The following is a 27435-nucleotide window of genomic DNA, read 5'->3' as shown; positions in this document are numbered from 1 at the left end:
ATGCAAAAAAGCAAAATGGCTGTCTGGGGAGGCCTTACAAATAGCTGTGAAAAGAAGCGAAGCGAAAAGCAAAGGAGAAAAGGAAAGATATAAGCATCTGAATGCAGAGTTCCAAAGAATAGCAAGGAGAGATAAGAAAGCCTTCCTCAGCGATCAATGCAAAGAAATAGAAGAAAAGAACAGAATGGGAAAGGGAAAGACTAGAGATCTCTTCAAGAAAACTAGAGATACCAAGGAACATTTCATGCAAAGATGGGCTCAATAAAGAAGAGAAATAGCATGGACCTAACAGAAGCAGAAGATATTAAGAGGTGGCAGGAATACACAGAAGAACTGTACAAAAAAGATCTTCATGACCCAGATAATCACAATGGTGTGATCACTCACCTAGAGCCAGACATCGTGGAATGTGAAGTCAAGTGGGCCTTAGAAAGCATCACGACAAACAAAGCTAGTGGAGGTGATGGAATTTCAGTGGAGCTATTTCAAATCCTGAAAGATAATGCTGTGAAAGTGCTGCACTCAATGTGCCAGCAAATTTGGAAAACTCAGCAGTGGCCACAGGACTGGAAAAGGTCAGTTTTCATTCCAATCCCAAAGAAAGGCAATGCCAAAGAATGCTCAAACTACTGCACAATTGCACTCATCTCACACGCTAGTAAAGTAATGCTCAAAATTCTCTAAGCAAGGCTTCAGCAATACGTGAATCATGAACTTTCAGATGTTCAAGCTGGCTTTAGGAAAGGCAGAGGAACCAGAGATCAAATTGCCAACATCCACTGGATCATGGAAAAAGCAGGAGAGTTCCAAAAACCATCTATTTCTGCTTTATTGACTATGCCAAAGCCTTTGACTGTGTGGATCACAATAAACTGTGGAAAATTCTGAAAGAGACGGGAATACCAGACCACCTGACTGCCTCTTGAGAAATTTGTATGCAGGTTAGGAAGCAACAGTTAGAACTGGACATGGAACAACAGACTGGTTCCAAATAGGAAAAAGAGTATGTCAAGGCTGTATATGGTCACCCTGCTTATTTAACTTATATGCAGAGTACATCATGAGAAACGCTGGGCTGGAAGAAGCACAAGCTGGAATCAAGATTGCCGGGAGAAATATCAATAACCTTAGATATGCAGATGACATCACCCTTATGGCAGAAAGTGAAGAGGAACTCAAAAGCCTCTTGATGAAAGTGAAAGAGGAGAGTGAAAAAGTTGGCTTAAAGGTCAACATTCAGAAAACAAAGATCATGGCATCTGGTTCCACCACTTCATGGGAAATAGATGGGGAAACAGTGGAAACAGTGTCAGACTTTATTTTTCTGGGCTCCAAAATCATTACAGATGGTGACTGCAGCCATGAAATTAAAAGATGCTTACTCCTTGGAAGGAAAGTTATGACCAACCTAGATAGCATATTCAAAAGCAGAGACATTACTTTGCCAACAAAGGTTCGTCTAGTCAAGGCTAGGGTTTTTCCTGTGGTCATGTATGGATGTGAGAGTTGGACTGTGAAGAAGGCTGAGCGCCGAAGAATTGATGCTTTTGAACTGTGGTGCTGGAGAAGACTCTTGAGAGTCCCTTGGCCTGCAAGGAGATCCAACGAATCCATCTACAGGAGATCAGTCCTAGGTGTTCTTTGGAAAGACTGATGCTAAAGCTGAACCTGTAATACTTTGGCTACCTCACGCGAAGAACTGACTCATTGGAAAAGACTGATGCTGGGAGGGATTGGGGACAGGAGGAGAAGGGGATGACAGAGGATGAGACAGCTGGATGGCATCACTGACTCAATGGACATGAGTTTGGGTGAATTCCGGGAGTTGGTGATGGACAGGGAGGCCTGGCGTGCTGCTATTCATGGGGTTGCAAAGAGTCGGACACGACTAAGCGACTGAGCTGAACTGAAACTGTGGTTAGTTTTTAAATGGGGCTCAGTTTATTCAATATTGTTCTCTGAGCCCCTCTCTAAAAACGCCTCTTCTTGTGAACCATATCTATTCATAATTTCCAGCCCCACTAAAACAAACAGCATCCAGTTTTACAAACTTGATAGAGCTTACACCAAAGGCAATCATTATCACCATGGAGATAAACAACGGAACAAAAAGAAAGCTTTTTATGTTACCAAACTGCTAGGATGCAGATGAAGTAGAGAACTGGTTTGAAAATGAAAAAATTGTGACTGACCCCAAAAGCAGAGATCTCTGTTTAATTTGCTAAAGTACCCAGGTGTCCCCATCAATGAGCCAACACAATACAGGCACACATTCATTCTAGTGGAACGTATTCATAGTGAAACTGGGCACTATAAAAACTACCCGTTGACAATCAGAAGTTAATGGAGACATCAGAGGGACACCTCATTTCTAAGTATATGATGGACAATAAGTAAACATGTATATATATATTTAAAAAGAATAGAATATTTTTCTTATCAAATTTATGAACAACTTGTAATTCAGCCTATAACTTCAACGTGACAATCATGCTATTACCTGACAAAAGCCTGTTTTACTACCTTTGGATTTAGAACTACCTATGATCTACTCCAGCAAAAACAAGACCAAGAGCTGACTGTGGCTCAGATCATGAACTCCTTATTGCCAAATTCAGACTTAAATTGAAGAAAGTAGGGAAAACCACTAGACCATTCAGATATGATCTAAATCAAATCCCTTATGATTATACAGTGGAAGTGAGAAATAGATTTAAGGGCCTAGATCTGATAGACAGAGTGCCTGATGAACTATGGACTGAGGTTCGTGAAATTGTACAGGAAACAGGGATCAAGACCATCCCCACGGAAAAGAAATGCAAAAAAGCAAAATGGCTGTCTGGGGAGGCCTTACAAATAGCTGTGAAAAGAAGAGAAGCGGAAAGCAAAGGAGAAAAGGAAAGATATAAACATCTGAATGCAGAGTTCCAAAGAATAGCAAGAAGCGATAAGAAAGCCTTCTTCAGCGAACAGTGCAAAGAAATAGAGGAAAACAACAGAATGGGAAAGACTAGGGATCTCTTTAAAAAAATCAGAGATAACAAAGGAACATTTCATGCAAAGATGGACTCAATAAAGGACAGAAATGGTATGAACCTAACAGAAGCAGAAGATATTAAGAAGAGATGGCAAGAATACACAGAAGAACTGTACAAAAAAGATCTTCACGACCCAGATAATCACAATGGTGTGATCACTCACCTAGAGCCAGACATCCTGCAATGTGAAGTCAAGTGGGCCTTAGAAAGCATCACTACGAACAAAGCTAGTGGAGGTGACAGGATTCCAGTTGAGCTACTTCAAATCCTGAAAGATGATGCTGTGAAACTGCTGCACTCAATGTGCCAGCAATTTTGGAAAATTCAGCAGTGGCCACAGGACTGGAAAAGGTCAGTTTTCATTCCAATCCCAAAGAAAGGCAATGCCAAAGAATGCTCAAACTACTGCACAATTGCACTCATCTCACACGCTAGTAAAGTAATGCTCAAAATTCTCCAAGCCAGGCTTCAGCAATATGTGAACCGTGAACTTCCTGATGTTCAAGCTGGTTTTAGAAAAGGCAGAGGAACAGGAGATCAAATTGCCAACATCCACTGGATCATGGAAAAAGCAGGAGAGTTCCAAAAACCATCTATTTCTGCTTTATTGACTATGCCAAAGCCTTTGACTGTGTGGATAACAATAAACTGTGGAAAATTCTGAACGACATGGGAATACTAGACCACCTGACCTGCCTCTTGAGAAATTTGTATGCAGGTTAGGAAGCAACAGTTAGAACTGAACATGGAACAACAGACTGCTTCCAAATAGGAAAAGGAGTATGTCAAGGCTGTATATGGTCACCCTGCTTATTTAACTTATATGCAGAGTACATCATGAGAAACGCTGGGCTGGAAGAAGCACAAGCTGGAATCAAGATTGCCGGGAGAAATATCAATAACCTTAGATATGCAGATGACATCACCCTTATGGCAGAAAGTGAAGAGGAACTCAAAAGCCTCTTGATGAAAGTGAAAGAGGAGAGTGAAAAAGTTGGCTTAAAGGTCAGCATCCAGAAAACAAAGATCATGGCATCTGGTTCCACCACTTCATGGGAAATAGATGGGGAAACAGTGGAAACAGTGTCAGACTTTATTTTTCTGGGCTCCAAAATCACTACAGATGGTGACTGCAGCCATGAAATTAAAAGATGCTTACTCCTTGGAAGGAAAGTTATGACCAACTTAGATAGCATATTCAAAAGCAGAGACATTACTTTGCCAACAAAGGTTCGTCTAGTCAAGGCTTGGTTTTTCTTGTGGTCATGTATGGATGTGAGAGTTGGACTGTGAAGAAGGCTGAGCGCCGAAGAATTGATGCTTTTGAACTGTGGTGTTGGAGACTCTTGAGAGTCCCTTGGACTGCAAGGAGATCCAACCAGTCCATTCTGAAGGAGATCAGCCCTGGGTGTTCTTTGGAAGGAATGATGCTAAAGCTGAAACTCCAGTACTTTGGCCACCTCATGCAAAGAGTTGACTCACTGGAAAAGACTCTGATGCTGGGAGGGATTGGGGGCAAGAGGAGAAGGGGACGACAGAGGATGAGATGGCTGGATGGCATCACTGACTCGATGGATGTGAGTCTGAGTGAACTCTGGGAGTTGGTGATGGACAGGGAGGCCTGTCGTGCTGTGATTCATGGGGTTGCAAAGAGTCGGACACGACTGAGCGACTGATCTGATCTGATCTGATCTGATGATCTAATCCAAAGTCAAGTCTCAAAATTTCTCTAGATAAGAAGGCTAAATGAAAAGAATCACCTATATATACAAAATATGTTTAAGAAAAAAGACATGCATGAGAATTAGCTAATAATAATTTCCTTCAAATATAAAAATTTCTACTACATGATAAACCATTTCCTCCAAATATAAGAAAATAGGAATACCACTCCCTACTGGAATTTATTCCATAGGATAAGCCATGTCTTCTCATGAATTTGTGTCTGTTCACAGCACCCAACTTTTAATACAACACATGAGTGTTTAATTCATTTCACAGGCCCAGATGAGGATAAAAGTCTGTCATAAAGGAGAGAATAATGGACTAGAAGTTTAGAGACCCAGGTGCTAGTTTCACCTCTGCCAGTTTTATACAAATTCTGGGCCTCGGATTCCTTATCATTAAGTATGATTGAACTAAATCACATTTTTTTAAAAACTGTAAATACTTGAGAAAGATTAAGTAGTAAAAAAATAAAAGTATCACTTAGAATGAAGGCACTTGAGACATATAAAAGCTTTAATTGGGATATTATGATTTGTATTTTTAAGAAAATTTAGGATAAAATTATCTAACAAATTTATCAAGCTGTATACACCAAGGAGTTCTTTATCTCATTTTATGTAAGTTACATTTTAATGTAAAAAGAAATAATTACCTTAGTAAAAAGCAAACAAAAAAACAGAATGATTTTATTTCTGAGCTGAAGTCTTCAAATGAGTAAATAATATGATTTTTCTTTTTTTTGGCATAATTTTTCTGACTGACAAGACCAAACTGCAACATAAGATATCTTTATGTCTGATTTACAGCATAATAAAAAGGTCATTCTTTAAAAACTATTTCAGAACATTGTTCATTTTTCCAAGGGCCTCTCTTGACTGACTTTTTAAATCAAATTATTCTCTCTGAGGTGCCCTCATATTTTTATCCTTTTTATAATTCTGCTGGATCCTCAGATGTCAGTGGTTATACCTGCAGTGTGATTATATCCTGAAAATCAAATTTCATAGGCTTCATGAAATCCTGCATCTTTTGCGAATAACTGATGGGCAAGAGACTACGTATTACATTATATTGTCTTAACTACCATGCTAATCATATCAGGAGCCAAGAGGAACAAAAATAATGACAGTATGGGTAACCAATGTTAAGTGAAGAAAGGCGAACTAATTCTATTAGTGGTCAGTTCATTAGTTGAATAATTTCATATTTTGCCAAATCTACTTTTCCTAAGCAAATCTGTAACTTTAGTTCCTTGAACAATAAACATTCAAATAAAAAGACTACAACTGTGAATAATGTAGCTGAAATGCCTCACAAAATGTAGTAACAAGTATTATTTCAGTTGAGTTTTTAAAATTAAACTAAAATTTAAACTTCTTTGCCTTCTTGAATTTATGTCATCTCAAGGGGCTAATTACTATTAGAGAAGATGCTCCTCTCTACCTCATGCTCATTGTTATGCAGCGAGCAAATTTAAGTTTTAGAGCTGGTTTTGATGAATTTGAAATAAACTTACCTCTGTCCATCTACTGTACAAACGGATACACCCCACAAATCAGGGCTGAACTTGGCTAGTTGAGGAATATAATCTGCAACCTATCCAAAACAGTGGAAAGAAATCAACAGATAAAATATAAAATATTCTCTTCTATCAAAAAAATTTCTCAATTTAGCTTCCACCAATGAACATTTTGTAGTACTCACTGGGTTTGTAATGTATCTTTTATAACAATATTCATAAAAACTAAGGGCATAACTTGAGGATTACAAGTGAGATCTAAGTGACCTCTCAGAGTCTCCGTCACCATCTGTTCTCTATTGCATTCTCTCTTCCTAGAAAAAACAGTCTAAGAGGAACTAGGAATTGATTTTTTTTTAAAAGGGAAAAAAAATTTATTTAATCAGGGTCATGATAATAGGGTTTCATAATCTAAAAACTTTTAATATCAAGAATAAATAAAATAGCCCTTATATTATGTAGAGGATTTTTAAAACTGTAAACATTTTATTTAATATTTAAGGATATCATACCTGCAGAAATTCCCAGGAAGTTATTTTTTAATTAATTAAAAGTATAAAGGTCACCTTAATCGTTTGAAAATCAAAAAGATTTCTTTTTAACGAAAATAACAATTAACCATAATATTTGAAATATTTTAAAAGCACTTAAAAAAAAAGTACAAAGCACTAAGCTTCCCTGGTGGTTCAGACAGTAAAGAATCTGCCTGCAATTCAGAAGACTTGGTTCAATCCCTGGGTCAGGAAGATCCCCTGAAGAAAGAAATGGCTACACTCCAGTATTCTTGCCTGAGAACCCCATGGACAGAGGAGCCTGGCGGGCTACAGTCCATTGGATAGCAAAGAGTCAGACACAACTGAGTGATTTAAACTTCTGTTTACTTCTGTTACTCTAAAAGAACTTAATCCAGTGGTTTCATTTAAATTTCTTACTTAGCAAAACACAAACCACATAATTTTACACTCTACACCTCAAGTTTAGCTAAATTTATTCAATTATTCGTTTAGGAAAATATTCACATCAAAAACATTACCTTTCCTCCAGACTGCTTTTTAGCACTCTCATATAATTCATCGATATGTGAAGTAAAAGACATAAAGTCAGGAATAACAAACTTTCTTCTAAAGGCTTGTGTCAACAAAACAATGTTGCTTTGAACACATCTGTGGAATATGAGAAAAAATTAGTACTTGCTAATAATAACAATATTAGGAGAATACGCAAACAATAAAGAAATTCAACATTTTAAACAAATGCTAGAAATTATACTCTTTCTACATTATTTTCTTTCCTCCAAGCACCCTTTCATGTAGCTGCTTGTACGCTACTGAACAAATTAAAGAAGTAAATTAGATAGCCTAAAAACTGCATCAAAGATTAAAACAACAGAGCATTCCACCAGGTTAAGTACCAAGACCATCTAAAAACAAGACTTTTTCACCTACCAGACATGATAAGCATTCAGCATGACATCTGGTTAACAAAAATCCACCTTTAATACATAGCTGATATCCTCTTTATTTTTCCATGAAATAACCTCAGACATATGTCCCTTAAGAAAAAACTTGACAAAAAACTAAACATTCCGTATTTTAACATATTTTCTATAAATTACATTTTGAAAATGCTGCATTTCTAAGCTAAAAACTTAGTTTAGTCAGATTTGTCTCTAACATAAAATACTTAAACGCTTGCAAAAATAATGTTTAACTTTAAAAAAAATATATAATAGTTTAATAATTTTATATTACTTGAATCACCAAAAATGTTTACATTATTCTATGCACTGTTAAGATGTGTAACACACTGTAGAATAAAAATGTTTCACTGTTAAAAACTATTTAAATGATATGGTAAACTATGTGGATGGGAAAGCATGAAATCTAATAATTTGAATCAATATTCTGCTTTGTTTTAAAAGGGTTTAAGCTAGAAAATCAATTTATTAATGTAACCCTAAAGAAGAGTTTTATAAATAGGTTAATAGCCAACTATATACTCTAAGCTCATCTTAAGTGAGTATCAGAAGTTCAATAATAGAACACTTAATCAATAAAGGAAGACACTGTAGACTTGAGCATCAAGCCATTATACCAACTAAGACTAAGCCCGTAACAGACTAAAAAGTACTAAGCTTCAAGTACTATTTATCCTGTTTAACCCTCAAAAGATGAACCCTTTAAGAAGGTAATTTCCCCATTTTACAGATAAGAAAACTCTGTGTAACCTGAAAGTAAATAACATGCACTAATCATAAAAGGAGAGTTGGAGAATAGACAGTCTCAATTTTTCAGTCCATGGTAAATGATAAATTTTTATCTCAGTATCTTAATTCAATGTTCTAAATGAAATAGCATATTAGAATTAAAAGCCAGATATCACATTTTAACTATTGACCAAAATCCAGAATATATACTCACTTGGTCAACATAAAATTAAACACTGATTTAAAATAAAATAGGTTATTTTCAGTGATAAACATGTGCTTTAATTACAACATGAAAAAGTTATAATCCTAATTTCCATTATTAAGCTGTAGATGTAGAAATAACTGACATCCAAGAGATAATATTTACTTCAATAAACCAATAAATTTTATGATAGTTTCAATGTTACCTAATATTGAGTTTTGTCACTGACTTAATATTTAATATGCATCAAACAGTAATTCAACTTGCACATGAGAGTTACAAGTAATATATATGGAAAGACATTTCTTAGCAGAAAAAAGTTGGTAATTCCTGATCTTAAATTGCTATTCTGTATCAAGTCAAATCTACATCCTCCTTTTTTCAACAACTGTTGCATGAGAAAATATAAGGACTGTCAAACAAATAAAAATTATTAACCTTACTACTATTTACCTACTCAAAATTAATCAGCATTTTTAAAAGGAGGTTTTATATAAAAACTGTATAGTCAGTGAAACTGGGATTTTTTTTTCTTTTTTTAATTCTATTAGAAGGTGCTGGTAAAGCCGTGCTAACAGCCTTCATTGGTGAATTACTGTGGCCAGTCAAGGCAATATCACTCAGAAGAGTGTCTAGCTGCATAATGATGAGCATTCCAATCTGTAATTTTTTCTTGGAAGTTATTTTAATATGGATGTCATGAATCTAACTAGAAAATCAGAAGTCATATAAAGTAGAATGAAGAGGAAGTATTTATGGTTTTCAACAAGTGACATCTTTCTCAATGCTTTCTTTGTTCAGTTTTCTCATCCGTAAACTGGTAAAAATAATTTTACTTTCCCTAACTTAAATGTTTATGATTAACAACTGTTATGCACCATCAGTGTTTTATAGAATATTTCAAATATAATTTTTCATTAGTAAAATAACATAGTGGATAAGAATTTTCAAAGAAAAATCAAATAAATACAAAGATTACCACTCATTTCCTCCAAAACAAGATGATAAAAAAATTATGGTTACACATGATAATACTTCTAATACTTACATGGCTAAAAATATATGAATGAATAAGGTATTCCTTTTCAACACAAATTTTCTACTTCTACTAAGACTATTAGCATTAAAAACAATTGAGTATCTAGATAGGTACAGGCAGTCTCCAACTTTCAAACAGACTATGCCCAAAAAAAGTATGCTTAGAACTTATTTTCCCATTTAAATAAAAATTCTAGATGCTTCTCAGATTACCCTCAAAGGCTGAATATATATATTAACCAACAAGGTATTTTAGGTAAAATGTCAACACATTGACTTCAACCAAACCTTTCCACCTTTCTTTATAAATTACTTCTCTGGGAAAATGAATTCCATTATAACATCTGCTTTCCCAGTTGCATGAAAAGTGAGATAGTTTATTTCTGGCAACACTAACTAGAAAACTAATTTTGAAAACAGAGAAAATACTTCTCTGAAGCAATCACCTTTCCAGGTGACCTGAAAAGGTTAGCGGTCAGAGGTTCTGAATCTCATTCTAGGAATGAAAAGAGAAATCATATGCCTATAGACATAAACTCTTCCACTGCCTGCTCACATAGACCACTAAGCATCTGTCAAGTTGGGAACTGCCTATATTACAATTGTCAGGTTTTTTTTTTTTTTTAATTGGATTAGTGTTTAAAATAATGTTGTTATTTTTAATATACTTATAGTAGAAAATTTTATGCTTTTCTGTTTACTCAGTGTATTTAAATTACTTTTTCAAATTTCATATTTAAACACAACAATATGTTTATGAAGCACAAAAAAACCTTAACCAGTGCTGAAAAGATATAAAATACTGCTTTCATGTAGGAATTCAAAGTAATTGCTCATACCCACAATCAACATACCTATCTTGAATCAAGTCTGACAACTTTATTCTCAGATATACTGAAATAACTCCCCAGAAGGCACTTTGCACAGAGTTCATGACCACTAAAAACAAAATAATCTTACTGCAAAAATACAGCTAACTAGAAATTATTTCCTTCCCTTCACAAAGAACAGGTTCGGAAGACCCAAAATTCCTAATATCAATTCCAACATGAACCTAAAATCTACACTTTATAAGGTCAGCAGAGTTAACAGCATCAAGAACCATGTGGTGAAAAGACAGAGATCTAAAATTGACAGCACTCACTGCTTCATGGTATGCCAAGATACTTGGGAGGATCTCAGTTAAATACTTATACCTTCAGATGACTTAATATTCCAGGATATTTCAGCAGATATCTAGAATAAATCATCTAGCCCCCAAAAGACAATAAAATAAAAATATATAAAAATACATACATACAAATAAACTTTCAAGGTAGATGCTGGAATTCTTTTCAACCTAAGCCTATAGTCAGGAAAAAGCCAAGGTTTAACAGTAGTGTTTATAGTTTTATTTTAGTTCTCACTCAAGTTTAGTTGTAAAATACCATATACTTCCTTGGGTTCCATGACAAACTTGTCTATCAAATTATTAAGCAATCAGACTAGTAGGAACACATTAAAGAAAATAAAGATTGGCAAATATAGGAAAATAAAAATATTCTCATTTAAGCAAATCAAGGCATTAATGTCCAAAGTTAGCATTAAGTTTTTAGATACTCTGGGAAAAAAAAAAAAGCCTATGCATTAAGCCTATGTCTGCTCTGAGGAGAGCAGCAGATAATGGAGGCATGTAAACCTAATGAATGCCGGCTGCCTGAAGCCTTCCCATTTTATGATGTCATCTAAATCAACTTGTAGAAAAGAAACAGAGACCATGCTGAGAAAGGCTGCAAGATATGCAGATGAATTAGAGATCAATTTAAACAGGACAGAGTGTGTTGCATTCAAACTTAATGCAGTCTCCAGGTATTATAAATTGGAAACATCCATGGCTACATTTCCTCAGAACAGTTTCAAGGTATACTCTTAGACCCAGTATATTACAGAACTTTAATGTGCACCAAGTTGTTCTAAGCAATTGATGTTTATAAATCCCCTCCCCTCTTTTTTCAGTTACACAAGCAGCACTGGCTTTCAAAGATGCAATTTTGTTTTAAAAGAAAAAAAACATAGCATAGCAAATGACCATTAACGGTTTGGCAGAAATTTTTACTTTTTAAAAAGATCTTTGTCTAGCATGACACCATCTGATGTTGTTTGAAGAGTTAATCTTAACATATCCATACACTCTTTCAACCTGGGATCAGACGTTCGCAATCCTGTAGATTTGAGTGCCTGTTTTTAAAAAAATAAGAGTCTGTAAATACATAGTGCAAATAATGTATATGCTTATTCCAACTACAAGTTTTTAATTCCTGTATTTAAAAACTTCTACCCAAGACCTGAATATATATATATGGCATCTTAGTGTCACTATTACCCTCTTTCTGGAAAAGTTTCTCATTGTTTCTTTCATTTCCTTTCATTGATTACCTTGAAATGAGCATGATGAAAATTTGAAAATAAGAGAAATAGTGTCAGTCAGATGACTTTAAGACTACATTGCAATATCACCGTATATTGCTTCATATTACTGGTTTTTAAAAGTTAGGATAGAAAAATATAAAAACTTACTGTAATAAATTTATGAACAGGTATTTTCTCTTGTCCTTCTGCAATTGTATAGAACAGCAAATCTTCCAAACTAGGTAACAGACCCTGTTTTATTTTACTAAAGAGGAAAAAAAGAACACAAAATTAACTCTTATGTGAACTTTCAAGTAGATTTTAGCTACATCCATTTAAAAATAATCAATGAAGCAGACTACAGTTGATCGATTCCTCAAGACCTACTATCACATTAATAATGCCGATTTACCAAAATCAAACAGTATTACTGAAACCACATTGAGAAGTACGTTTAAAACATATTCATTAATTTACACAGATATTTTGTAATCCTAAATTATCTTTTATGGCAATTTCTTCCTGTATAGCCTAATACAATACAATCACCCAATACTAACTATGAGCCTAGAAAATGTTCAGGTAAGAGTCAATATTTCATTCTGTTGTTATTGTTTTTTTATAGGATGATTATACATGTGTAATGGAGAAGGCAATGGCGACTCACTCCAGTACTCTTGCCTGGAAAATCCCATGGACGGAAGAGCCTGGTAGGCTGCAGTCCATGGGGTGGCAAACAGTCGGACACGACTGAGCGACTTCACTTTACTTTTCATTTTCATGCATTGGGGAAGGAACTGGCAAGCCACTCCAGTGTTCTTGCCTGGAGAATCCCAGGGACGGGATTCCATGGGGTCGAAGAGAGTCAGACACGACTGAAGCGACTTAGCAGCAGTAGCATACCTATGTAAAACATGGTTGTGGTTTAGTTGCTAAGTTGTGTCCGACTCTTTGCAACTCTATGTACTATAGCCTGCCAGGCTCCTCTGTTCATGGGATTTCCCAGGCAAGAACACTGGTTTGTCATTTCCTTCTCCAGGGATCTTCCCGACCCAGGAAGTGAACCCAGGTCTCCTGCATTGCAGGCAGATTCGTTACCAACTGAGCTTTGAGGGAATCCTTGAATATAACACATATATTATAGTCGTATATTTGTTATAAACAGTTATATAAAGATATAGTTCAAATAATTAACCTGACTGTAAAATCTGAGGGAGACAGTAATTAAGAAAAGATTAGTGTACAAGTTCTCAAGTCCTGGCTATAATATTTACTAGTCAAGTCACCTTGGGTAAATTAATTAACTTTTCTGTGATTCAGTTCCCTCATTTGAGAAAGGGAGATGTGAGAATCAGTTGACTTAATACATTCAATACCCTCAGTGCCCTGCTTGGCAGAAAGTAATCAATTGTCAGTAGTTGTAGTGACTATTTCTAAAGTGACCTAGGCTTACATATACACATCAAATGCCACAAATCATAAAGACTGTTAGAATAAAAATGTTACCATAAAAATATATTAAAATCTTAATTAATTAATAAGCTGGTATACGATGATGCTGCTGCTGCGTCGCTTTAGTCGTGTCCGACTCTGTGCGACCCTGTAAACGGCAGCCCACCAGGGTCCACTGTCCCTGGGATTCTCCAGGCAAGAACACTGTGGAGGGGGTTGCCATTTCCTTCTCCAATGCATGAAAGTGAAAAGTGAAAGTGAAGTCGCTCAGTCGTGTCTGACTCTTAGCGACCCCATGGACTGCAGCCTACCAGGCTCCTCCGTCCACGGGATTTTCCAAGCAAGAGTACTGCAGTGGGGTGCCATTGCCTTCTCCGGGTATAAGATGCTATGATTAACCAAATTTTTAATGAAGAAAAAATTTTTTCCTATTCATTGCAAAGTTTTCAGATAAACTACAATGAACCTATAAATATTTTATTTTGGGGGGCTCTGAAACTGAAATGAACACAGTTTAATATTTTGAACATTCATGACTATCATATGTATTATAGTGATGTTATAAGAATTATAGATCTAGGGTAGACCAATCTCCTCCCCACCCATCACTATTTATTAAAATCAAAGGTACAAATACATGCATGTATTTGTATGCATGTGTATATAAAATGTCTGGAAAGGGCTTTACCTTTATTTCAAGAAAGAGAAAATTAGAGAGTGGTCCGTATATTTCTATTTTAAAAGACAACAGAATACAGTGTCGGCTCACAGAGCATATACATTTAGACATGCACATATAAAATTTATCCTCAAACACTAATGTTGGCATTAATGTCATTTATACTTGTTTTCAAAGCTATCATACCAGCTTCTTGTTTTTCAAGTCAACCCTATAAAGTACCAGAATTTCATGCCAATGTTTTAAAAAAAATAACACATAGGATTATTGTAATTTAAACATACATCCTGGATATATAATTACTCCTTAAAACAATTTTGGCTCTTAGAGAAATTTTTAAAATATATTTGGGATATTTTAATTATAAGAGTTAAAAATTATGGATAACTTTTGTTAAGTATTCTGATTAGCTGTTTTACATGCACTCTAATTCAATCCCTACAATGATGACAAAAATACTATTATCCAAAATAAAGTATGGTTCCTGGTACACAGTGGATGCTCAGTATATTTACTGTTTGACCAAAAAAAAAAAAAACAGATTGACTCTGTCCCCATTTATCAGAGGCTCAGACAGGTCAACAAACTTTCCAAGACTACACAGTGGTAGAGATATATTTAGAAACCTCGTTCCTCTGAATTCAGAGTCGAAAATATATGCCTCTACAGTTTTGCTGGCTCTTAAACTTACTAGCTAGTAATTACTTTTATAAGGTATGATTTTTCTAGATCATACCCTGATCTAAAACCATTAAACAGCATTCAACAGTACTGATGACTTAATATTTAAAGAAAAATTGAGCCAGCTGTCAAAAACAATCAGTGGAAAATAACATACCAATTATTTACAGAAAATGGCTTGTTAAATAAACTTCAGATAATAGTTGTTTATCACTTTAAAAAACTGCAGAATAAGCTTTCTATGTATTTACCACACCAGTAAATGGTATTTGCTTTGCCTAAAAGCTGTGTTAAGTACCATAAAATATAAAGTTCTTTAGCTTATGGTAGATAGGGCAAAGAATTTTAAATGACCATGTTTATTACCACAGCTAACATAAAAGGCTAAATATTTACTTGCTTTTGGACAAGAGACTAATTTTTATCCATTGGAGAGATATTTAAGTCATCCCTAAAATACTATGCTCACAAAATAAATAATAAACATAAATGTATAAAAAAGAGTTCAAAATTGATTTAAAAAAAAGTACTACCAATCTGAGCGTTTAAAAGCTCAGACTCTGATCTGAAAATGAATTTACTTCAATAGTCTGGGGAACAAATGCAAAGGTTCTCCCCAAACTTTCAACCACACAGAAATTACCCCAAAGACCTTTCCTGATTTCATTACCTCCCTCCCCACTTCTTTCCCCAGGCTTCCCTGGTGGCTCAGATGGTAAAGAACCTGCCTGCAATGTAGGAGACCCAGGTTCAATCCCTGGGTCGGGAAGATCTCTTGGAGAAGGGAATGGCTATCCACTCCAGTATTCCTGCATGAAGAATTACATGGACAGAGAAGCCTGGTGAGCTACAGTGCATGGGGTTGCAATGTCAGACACAACTGAGCAACTAACACTTTCTTTCCCCAAATTTAATACTACTTTGTGGCACTGCTTAATGATATTATACTTCACCACTAAAACTCAAAAGCTAAAAACTGTAGTTTTTGGAATATATAGTAACTAGGATATTTCTGTGTTTAAGTTTTAATGACCAAAAAAAAAAGATCATAACAGGAGTATGCCAAGGCTGTGTATATTGTCACCCTGCTTATGTAACTTATATGCAGATTACATCATGAGAAACGCTGGGCTGGAACAAGCACAAGCTGGGATCAAGATTGCTGGGAGAAATATCGATAACCTCAGATATGCAGATGACACCACCCTTATGGCAGAAAGTGAAGAGGAACTAAAAAGCCTCTTGAGGAAAGTGAAAGAGGAGAGTGAAAAAGTTGGCTTAAAGCTCAACATTCAGAAAACTAAGATTATGACATCTTAGAAGATCAGTCCTGGGTGTTCTTCGGAAAGACTGATGCTAACGCTGAAACTCTAATACTTTGGCCACCTCACAAGAAGAGTTTACTCACTGGAAAAGACCCTGATGTTGGGAGGGATTGGGGGCAGGAGGAGAAGGGGACGACAGAGGATGAGATGGCTGGATGGCATCACCGACTCGATGGACATGAGTTTGAGTGAACTCCGGGAGATGGTGATGGACACAGAGGCCTGGCGTGCTGCGATTCTTGGGGTCACAAAGAGTCGGACACAACTGAGTAGCTGACTGATCAAGAAATTTACAAATTTACCAATTCTATAAACAGGAAGTGACACTGACTCTGACTACTGATCAACCAGTTTCCCAATACAAAAGGACAATTAAAACTCCTTAGTCTGATATTTAGTTAATAAATTGGCTATGTACTATCTGGAGAAGGCAATGGCACCCCACTCCAGTACTCTTGCCTGGAAAATCCCATGGACGGAGGAGCCTGGTAGGCTCCAGTCCATGGGGTTGCTGAGAGTAGGGCACAACTATCTATGCTATCAAAAGTTTCTAAGTAAAAAAACTATTATCAAATGAAAGGAAAATGAACTCAAAATGAGGAGGGGAAAAAAATGGAAAACAACTTACTTTGTCTTATTTTGTTAAATAATGTTTCATATTACTAGACCTTTCCAAACTATAAAGGCTGGGGTAATATCTTTTTTGTCAACTCCATATAACTCAAATGTATAATATAGTATAGTAAACCTATTAGATAATAAAAAACTTCAACTAAGTAAAAAAAAAAAAAAAAAGACGCCTACTAATAGAATACAAAAGAATGCTTTGGTGTTTTTACTTGTAGCTTCATTTTAAAACAATTATCTAAAAAAAATACCTGGGGCTGTTTTTAAATCAGTTTATCATTTTGATTTTAGAGTGATCTGATTGATAGAAAGCGTCCGTAACACGGGTAAACTGGCAGACTGAACCTGTGAAGTTGAAAGCTGAATTCATAGTGGCTGATCACATACCATTTAAAGTCTGACAAAGACTCTAAATCATTTTTCCCCAAAGCTAAGTATTAGAGAATTCAAAAACAAAATTTTACATTTTTTAAAGCTTTACTTTAAAAGGACTTTCTATTGTTTCATCTTAAAACTCCATGTGATAAAGCAAAGTGGGTAAACTGTCCCCAAATTACAGACAAAGTCAAGTAATATGGCCAATGTCACACAACTCAAGTGGGTGGACCAGATTTAGTCCTAGAAGTCAATACTTGGTTCCTAATCCCAGACTCTTTCTGCTATGCCACACCAACTGTGCTGAGTTGTTACACTCCATTTTAGGAGGAATACCTGGAGTTTATTCAAAATAAAGAAAGGTGAGATTCCTTACATATTGAAGAATTTCTAACCAAAATGCTAACAGGGAAACTACTTATGTTAGATGACCAAATTGTTACTCTGCCTTGTTAAAACTGCATCTTGTAAAATACAAAGCAAGGATGAGATGAGGCAGCTGTTATAGCTGGACTTTATTTAAATTTATTAAAAAAAAATCAAAGTAAGAAACACAAAAGTAAGCTTTATGTGAGAAGTGGCCAGGCTCTCTACATCAGCTGATGACAAAGTGTCCATATGTACAAATTCATGAGTCTAACCCAAGGGTACAATCTGCTTGACTTCAATGTGAGAGTGAGGACCTGGGCAGATCAAGTCCGAGATGTCCAACTCTGTTTGTCCTTCCAACCATGCACTCCTTTAGTCAAGTATCTGTTAACAAGTCATTCTAGTTGTAAAAATACAGATACGTGAATTCTATCACTGAAATTACTCTAATACCACACGAGAGATGACTTCCTCAAAATAATGACCAAACTAGATAGCACATTCAAAAGCAGAGACATTACTTTGCCAACAAAGGTTCGTCTAGTCAAGGCTATGGTTTTTCCTGTGGTCATGTATGGATGTGAGAGTTGGACTGTGAAGAAGGCTGAGCGCCGAAGAATTGATGCTTTTGAACTGTGGTGTTGGAGAAGACTCTTGAGAGTCCCTTGGACTGCAAGGAGATCCAACCAGTCCATTCTGAAGGAGATCAGCCCTGGGTGTTCTTTGGAAGGAATGATGCTAAAGCTGAAACTCCAGTACTTTGGCCACCTTATGTGAAGAGCTGACTCATTGGAAAAGACTCTGATGCTGGGAGGGATTGGGGGCAGGAGGACAAGGGGACGACAGAGGATGAGATGGCTGGATGGCATCACTGACTCGATGGACGTGAGTCTGAGTGAACTCCGGGAGTTGGTGATGGACAGGGAGGCCTGGTGTGCTGCGATTCATGGTGTCGCAAAGAGTTGGACACGACTGAGTGACTGAACTAAACTGAACTGAACTGAAAGTTAACAAAAAGCCCGATTTCAGCTACACATAAGGAAAAACAAAACAACTCTGAAAATGGTATGTGTTGCCTTCAAAGGTAATAAATTCTCTTATCAATGAGTATTCAAACAGAGATGGATAACAATCTGTAGCAAGTATAACAGGAGGGGAAAAACGTCAGCTGGGGAGATGGCTTTCAGGTCTCTTTCAATACTAAACCTAAAAACTTATAAAGTGTTATATTAATCTCCTAATACTGGAAGAAAAAACAAAGTAAGTCCTAACATTGTATGACCTTGGTTAGGTCATTTAATAACTGTAGCCAGTTTACAACCTATGTAAAATGAGGTGGAAATAGATGTCTTTAAAATCACTTCCAACTCTAATTCTCAGTTTTTGAGCTACTCAAAATTCCTATAAATTATATTCCTATAAATTTCCTCTTAAGTTCCTATATTAAAAATCATAAACTTTTACTCACTCAGGACTACATAATGTAGGCACAAAGGATTTAGATATATTTTACATATAAAGCTTAATTATCTGGGTTCTTTAAAAAAGTAATCAGATCAGATCAGATCAGTCACTCAGTCGTGTCCGACTCTTTGCGACCTCATGAATCGCAGCACGCCAGGCCTCCATGTCCATCACCAACTCCCGGAGTTCACTGAGACTCACGTCCATCGAGTCAGTGGGAGTATCTAATGCCATGAAACTATACATTTAAAAACAGTGAAAACAGTACATTTTATGTTGCATGAATTTTACCCCATTTTTTTTTTTAAAGGTAAGGGGAATTGGGTATAGAAGGTGAGAATGAGGGAAAATAGCTGAATTGGAGACAGGGAGGCCAAGAACCAAATGTAGCAACTGATACAATAATTCACAGAAGAACAAACCATTCTAACCAAAACCAGGGTATTAGAGAAAATCTTACACAAATCCAGTTTAGTGCAAAGGCTACCAACAGCAAACTACAAGGGCCACCAGTTTTTATAAATAAAGTTTTACTGCAAGAAAGCCATGCCTACTCAAATCTACTGTCTATGCCTTCTTTGCTACAACAGATGCTTTGAATACCTTTAATAGACCAGATAGCTTGTGAAGCCAAAAATATACACTATTTGGCCCTTGAGAGAAAAAGTTTACCACACGTGCCTTGGAGCATCACTGTATTTTAGCACAGTATAGTAATACCCCCTTATAGTGAACCTAAGAAATGTTAAACTCTATTCATTACAAGGTTTTAATATGGCAGAAAAACAGGCAACATTTTATGAGACTTACACCAAAACAGTTAAGAAATTTAAAACTTTGATGTTTGAGGATAAAAGAGAATACAACTGGATAATGCCGATAGTAGGAGCTTTACAAACCCATTCACAATCTTCTTCAGAACTTTTTTCAATGTGATAATACTGTTATACATACTAGAAAAAGGATATCAGGATAGCAAACCAGGACAGCAGGGTAGAGATTTACAAATTTAAAATCCTTTCTCTGATTAGAAGTTATCATAATGAAAATCTTAAAAGTAACTATATGGAGGCAGGAAAAACAGCGTCTGTTCTCACAAACCAACAACTGCTAACATTGTTTTGGCTTATTTCTACTACTTTTTCTAAGCATTTTTAAAAGCTTGAGATGACTTGACATCAGATTGCATAGAAAATTTTGTATTATAACTTTTGACTTAACATTATATTTTCCTATATTCCTAAAAAGTATCTGTATTCACTTTAAATGACTGAATAATAAACTCTCATGTGGATTTGCCATAATTTACTTAACCATTCCACTTCTATGGAACACAAGTTTTTCCCCACTTTTCTCTAAGCATAATACTGTGCCAAAAATATTAGTGAAAAAGCCATCTACACCTCAGTGTTGTTAACCTGGACTCCTAAAAAGGTACAAATATGAAATTTTTCTAAAGTTTAAAAATCACCAAGGGACTTTCTCGGTTCTATGCACCTGTGTTTCACAACCAAAATAATTTATACCAGGGTAGATTCCAGGATAAAATCATAGCAACAGCATCTCTATCTGAAAACTATTTACCTTACTTAGAGAAATCTACAGTTAGATATTTATTTATAAAAATAGTTACTTCATTTAGCTTTAAACATTCCTCTTAGTATCAAATGACTTAACAATGAAACGGCATACACAGGCAACTTCTTGGTTTATAAAGAATTTGAAGACTGAGGTGCTTAAAGAATGCAAATCCTACAGGCAGACTTTCGGTTTCTACAGTCATAATTTTTTTTCACTTCAAAATCACAAGAAGGAAGTAGTGCCCTTTTTTTTACTAATTTTTTTTAAAACTTGAAGACACCCACATATATCTTCAACAAATTTGTCTTCAAGGTGACCCTGATCTTTTTCAGACTAAAATTGTGTCTACTCACCACCACCACCACCACTTTTTCCTACATACAAATGTCTTCACCAAAAAAGACTAACTCCCTAAGTTAGTTGATTTTTTTAGGTAGGCAGACTTCTTTATAAAAAATATAAAGCCTAGAAACAAGAAGCTAAACTCAAGTAGACTAAACCTCAGGAACTCCTTCAGTGAATGACATCTAAGTATTATTAATTAAGAGCATGCAGTTTATTACAGATTATGTCCCAGTATTATCAACAGCTAAACAGATGCATGTGGTTTAAAATAAACATTAGGCCACCAAAAATTTTAACATGTACGTTATGGTTGGGCATTCAAACAAAACTACAACTCACTGATAACTGTAATCTAGAAAAAATATTTAGCAAATCACAAATAAAATGACTGAAGGGTTCACTGCAAAGTCCCACACCCAAAATTAAATATATTTTCTTTATGAAGGAGGGTTTTTAAGTTTGTATTGTAAATTAGTAGTAGCTCAGTTGTGTCCAACTCTTGGTGACCCCATGGACTGTAGTCTGCCAGGCTCTTCTGTCCATAGGATTTCCCAGGCAAGAACACTGGAGCGGATTGCCCACCCTCTTCCAGGGGATCCTCCAACCCAGGGATTGAACTAAATATATTTTCAATCTTGATTTCAATTTAAATGAATTGTAAATATGTTCACTTTTACAAATTAAAAGCAGATGATTAAAGGATCATAACAGAATTTGTCCCCTATTTAAACAGAGGTTCTGTCTTTCTATTTAACCATGTATTACCTGGATGGGATGCCAATATTGCTTCAACTTCATTATCAGTACTATTCTATATAGAAGACCTAATTCAACATTGCTGAAATGCTTAAGTACTTAATCTTACTTTGAAATTCAATTTGCACAAAATATGAGGTAACAATTCTTTTCCTGCTACCATTTATTAAGAATAAATATGAACTACAAAAACAAAATCATACTATTTGAAGCTAACTGAAATCATTTGTTTGCACTTTCACTTTTAATATATTTTTAATTACATAGTTGAGCAAACAGCATTACTGCATCAAAGACGTGCAGCTTTTAACAGATTACTACCAAACTGCCCTCCAAGACAGTTGAATTTATACTTCCACCAGCAATGTAAAGAGTTCCTATTTCCCATACCCTTTCCATCACTTAATTTAACATCTGCCAATCTGATAGGGGGAAAATGATCTTGTTTTAATGGAACACTTTTGATATTGTATCCTGTATGCATTACCTATTTTCTAAAGGGCATACACCTACTGATACTTTCCGAGAATCATCCTTCTCTTTTTCTAATTAAATAATATAATGCCCAAACAAAAAGTAACTTTAAAAAACTTTCCCTCTTCTCCACCTGCTAACCCTTCCCAGAGATCCTTCACTAAGACAGAATAGACACATCTACATTTTGCAGAAGTGAAGTATGGCACTCTTGAGAGAGAAGACAGTATGATAAAAATGTTCATGTTGGGCAAGCATTGGCATAACATAAAAGTTAGTCAAAAATCTCAAATGCTACATAGCATTGTTTGATATAATCTGCATCCCAATCCATTACTGGTTTTCTGGAAGAAGTGGTATTTTGAAATTATAACTCTGTAATTAATCTTGAAACAACATGCAAAATAGGTTGAAATGAGACAAAAGAACAGATATATGGTGAAGATTTTAAATCTGAAGTCATCAGACTGCTGTTTGGTTGCTAACTTGCATATGACTCTTTGTGACCCCATGGACTATAGCCTGCCAGGATCCTCTGCCCACAGGGTTTCCCAGGCAAGAATACTGGAGTGGGTTGCCACTTTCTTCTCCAGGTCCTCTTCCCTACCCAGGGATCAAACCTGCGACTCCTACTTGACAGGTGGATTCTTTACCACTGGGCCACCTGGGAAGCCCCGAAGTCATTAGGTATGTGGAGATAAATATAACAAAGCTTGGATGAAAAATGAACTATTACCTACACAAAGATTAGAGGATATGCTGCTGAGAAGGCAGACAAATGGGGAAAAAGCAGAGGCCTCACAGCCTCAGGATTTATACCCAGTGAGCAAACCCCAAAAGAGCCACAGAAAAAGAAAACAATTTAAAAAGTCAAGAGTTGTGTCAAGTGGTTTCCAAAATGATGGAATAATACTAACAAAATTAAATAAGAGCACTGCAGGGAAAACTGAGCAGAGATCATTACATTTTCCTGTAACATACTTAGGACAGTAGTAAAATCTTAACCTTGATCAGTAACCTAAACCAGAATTGAAGTTGTTGACAGAGATAGCATAGCCTTAAAAGACAACAGTTCAGAATTTGACTATGAAAAAAGATAACTCACATTCTACCTCCCTCCAGAATATAATATTGCATGGATAATAAAATATAAGATCAAGGAAAGGAGGAAAAGCGAATATCCCAGCCACATGAACTAATAAAATTGCTATGGTTAAGAATTAAATTCACTCTGATCTAACTGGTAAGCAAGGCAAAAGGGTAAACAGTCAATATTACATTGTTTTACATAAATTTTTTCCAGGAACCAAACAACAAAAAATTTTCATTTGAGCCTAAAATTCAAAGGCTAATCTCCTTGTAAGGTTTTACAATAAATGATGTAATTTTTTAACTGAAGAACCATACATAACAAATGTTAAACTCATTTTATTTTTCACATGGGTATTTCTTTTAATAATCCTCTACAGAAACTGGCAGAATCCTGAGTGAGTGCTGGCATCCCAGGTGACTCGCTGACTGAGGAATGACCTATACTTTGGAAACTGAGTGTAAGAAAGGATGCATCAACTGGAACCTTACCTCCCAGAATAAGAGAAATGTTTACCTCATAAAGGCAAAATGGATGAAGTTGAAGGAAGGAAGCTACATTTTGAAACCAGATCATTCAAGAAATGGAATCTTTAAACAGATTAAAATTTTTTTCACAATCATCGAGACCAGTACTCTTCACTCTATCTTAAATAGGAGATAGCTGGGGTTCACTCTTGAAATCCTTGATTGAAAGCTCTCAGGTTTATCACATACTTGGACTGCTCCTAAAATTTTCTAGCTATTACTCCAAACTTTGGTGTCAAAAACAGACTCTTTTGAACCACGGTAAACAAGGTTATCTTATTGGCCATTCAAACTCCCAGGACATCTGAACAAATATTCTTCAAGGAGTCCCTCCGTAGACTGGTTTTCTTCGGGGGCTAGGAGGAACAGGAAGGGACATTTTATGTAGAATGGTCAAAAAGCATTAGACAAAGTAAGTGTTCCAAAATTACTGCTAAGAAATGATTTATTTCAAAGGCAATGGTGGTACAAGCTTCTAGAAAACATGTAAATCACAAAAGCTCAATTTTCTCACTAAAGGGGAAAAAAAAGAGGGACACTAGAGCCATTGAAGAGACAGAACGGAAGACATTTTCTAGAGAAAGCCGTTCCCATCAAACAACCTTTAAGGACAACTTTTAAATGCTAGTAATCACATTCTTCTTTCAATTCTGCAAGTCTGGACATCTGTACTTAGACTAGTTACATGCCTGGTAATTCAGAAAAGTAAAGTGAGTACCATATAAACACACACAATTCTAGTCTCCAAAAAACGTTAAAGATGCAGAGATTTGACGAAAGTCTAGCTTTTCAAAACGTGACCACATTTGGGTCATCCAACTGAGGATGTTCAATGACCTACCCATAATCATAAGGGTGCAAAACCCTTATCACAGAATATCACAAATGTGGCCCATCACCAAGCGATATTTTTTAAAGTAACATTTTTCAGTCTAGGAAAACAATTTTAGCTCGGAATGTTTTAGGATGGTGCCAATTTCAATTACAGGAAACATTAAGCCAGGTCTGAGATTGAAAGTATAAGAAACCCACTTTCAGTTTGACTTAAGATAGCAATGTAAGAGGAGCAAAAAACAGATCACATACGGTCAGCGCAAAGTCAGAAAAACAGTAAGATATAAAGAAAACAGGTAAATATTTACCTACAGTGGGAAAAAAAGCTTTGTGTCCATTTATATTAACTCAAGACAAAATATCCAGGAAACTGCCTCACGTACTGCGTAGAAAAAAACCCCAATTTTGTTTAAAGATTAAATTGTCGTGCACAATAGGTGAGTTATCACCCTATCACAATTCATTTAAACCACAAAGGCTACTTAATTCGTTTTCAGAGTTAGCATTTTACCCGTCACATTCAATCCTGGCTATTTTCATATGTATTTTCAAAAACTCGCCCATCTCATGGAAGATGTCAGACGGGCCAAAGCTAGATGGTCCCCAGTGCAAACAGGTGGTCTGTACTGCGTGCCCCGTCTTCTAGGCCACATGACCCTTTTCCTCCCAATCTCATTGCGGAAACGTTATTTCCGGTGCCCCAGATGGCTCTACATAAGCCTTAAGAAGCCACTTCAGAAATGTTAAGAATATTCTGCTACATTAGGCTTCTTAAGAGATGGTGGCGGAGATCGAAGGAGGGATACGCAGAGAGAAACTCGAGCCCTTCTTGAAGCAAGGAGTCAGAAAGGCACAGGCTTTGCCCATCGCCAGACTCCTAAATGTCACTTGGTGATGTTCTTGTGGCATCACCGCCAAGGGCTGGGCGGGCGGCCAGGCACTGCGGCCCGGAGCCAGGGCGCTGAGCACGCGCGGCGTGGGACAGACACGCAGCCACAGCTCCAGCACGGGGGTTAGGGGAGGGGGGCACCAGAGGGGCCCTCCGGACCCTTGGCAGCTCCACCCGGCGGCGGGGAAGGGAAGTAAGGGCCCAGCGAGGGGCGCGGGCGGGGCCGGGCCTAATCACATGGCGCAGAAGGCGCAGGCCGCCCGGCATCTCTTTCTTTCTCTTTCTCGAACCTCCGCTCCCATCCCGCCCCGCCGAAGGCCCCTCCCGGGCCCGGGACCCAGGCGGGACGAAGCCTCCTGCGCCTCGAGTAGACACTCACTTTTCGCCTGAAGGCACCAGCTCCTTGCCCTCGTTGTTGGAGAACGCGTCCGTCTCCCCCGGGCCGTCCTTGGGGCCGGGCGCCTGCGGGACTGCGGGCGGCGACGCCCCAGGCTGCGGCGGCGGCTGCTGCTGCTGCTGCGTGGCCCCCTTGCCCAACTCCTGTAGGATCTCCGAGGGCGAGCTGGACAGGCCCCTCGTGAGGGGACCCGCCGACCGGCCGCCCCCGCCCCACCACGGGTAGAGCCGCGCGGCGGCCACCTGGCCCGTTCGTCCCCCGCCCAGGGGTCGCCGGCACAAGGTGGCGAGAGGCTGCGCCCGCCTCAGAACTGCGCAGGCGGCAGCAGGCGGGCGCAAGAGCAGGTCCCGCAGCATCGCCGAGCCTCGGAGTCGCATCATACCGCCGGGTCCGTCAGCGCCCGCTCAACAGGGGAGGATGCTCCGGACGTGGGCGACCGCTCTTTTCCGAGAATGCAGTCTCCGGCGCGACGGCCAGAGGGCAAAAAGAGGACAGGGGCAGAGACGTGGGTGTGGTGCCGGCTCCCACAGCCGCCGCCGCCGCTGCTGCTCCTCAGACTGCCGGCTAACGCTTCTCCTCAGACTCTCCACTTCCCCTTCTCCTCACACGGCGTAGGGCTCCGCACTGAGGCTGAGGCGCAGGGGCGGGCCCGAGACATTCCGCGCGCACCCTCCAGGAGGCGGGAGGACGCCGACGGCCTGCCCCCTCCGCCAGCTCCGATTGGCTCAGATCCTCGACCTCGCTTATGATTGGTGACTGGAGCAGTCAAATTTCTCTCGGCGCCTGGTGCGCAGTGTAGGGCGGCTGACGGGCGGCAGAGGGGGTACGGAGGGGGAGGGGCGGGGCGTGGACTCAAACTGACGTGTGAGGCTGGAGAGGCAGGCAGGTCTCCAGAGTAGCCCCTTCTCTCTGGCTTGGTCAGGACCGAGGGTGCTACAGATAGAAACTGGGGGCCAGTGGTCTCGTCCTTTTCAAAACGGATGGGCTCCTGGACTCTGGGACCTCGAACTGTTTGGGCAACTGATGGGTAAGAGCCCCTGCAGCCCAGGGGCCGGCCATCAGTGGGCTTGGTCGTGGCTGGAGTCTGGCCTGGCCATCGGAGCTCGGCTGTCCAAGCTTGCCGCTGGCCCCCGGCTATCCGGTAAGGGCGTGTGGCGACGCCTCTGAGGGCCGGGGACCCGCGAGGGCAGCCCCAGACGAGCTTGTCCTTCTCCCAAATGTTACATTTACTTGAAACTTTCCATGGTTGGCGACTGCCCAGATGTGAAGTGTTTTGGAAAAAATGAGCAAAATCCTTTCAGCTATGCGGCTTAGCCATTTGGAGGATTGGAGTTCGGGGGAGGGCAAAGAGAGAAGGGGAAAATCCAAAACGTGACAGCTTTCCTTTTTAAAAAATTGCTTTTAAAAATGTGCAGTGACATCTCAAAAATACTTTTGAACAATGATTC

General features: G+C 37.9%; 1 protein-coding gene across 3 annotated transcripts in view; it reads right to left on the bottom strand.

Annotated features, from left to right (window-relative positions):
* GLS (glutaminase) overlaps window positions 1-26653 on the bottom strand; it is an 85420-nt gene extending 58767 nt beyond the window's left edge. The window contains exons 1-5 of one of the 3 annotated variants that reach the window (XM_061440459.1): window positions 25970-26653; window positions 12291-12387; window positions 11830-11951; window positions 7319-7448; window positions 6283-6362 (exon numbers count right to left, since the gene is read on the bottom strand). In XM_061440459.1, coding sequence (XP_061296443.1) covers window positions 6283-6362; window positions 7319-7448; window positions 11830-11951; window positions 12291-12387; window positions 25970-26367 — 827 coding nt within the window. In that variant the 5' untranslated portion in view covers window positions 26368-26653. The remainder of the gene's footprint in view (window positions 1-6282; window positions 6363-7318; window positions 7449-11829; window positions 11952-12290; window positions 12388-25969) is intronic. The other 2 variants (XM_061440478.1, XM_061440468.1) reach the window with 2 other exon arrangements.
* Between the last annotated feature and the right edge of the window lie 782 nt (window positions 26654-27435).

Source organism: Bos javanicus, chromosome 2 (assembly GCF_032452875.1).
Source record: "Bos javanicus breed banteng chromosome 2, ARS-OSU_banteng_1.0, whole genome shotgun sequence".
Classification (NCBI taxonomy): Eukaryota; Metazoa; Chordata; class Mammalia; order Artiodactyla; family Bovidae; genus Bos; species Bos javanicus.
The sequence above is the reverse complement of the archived record's forward strand: the minus strand, read 5'-3'. Positions and strand labels throughout refer to the sequence as shown.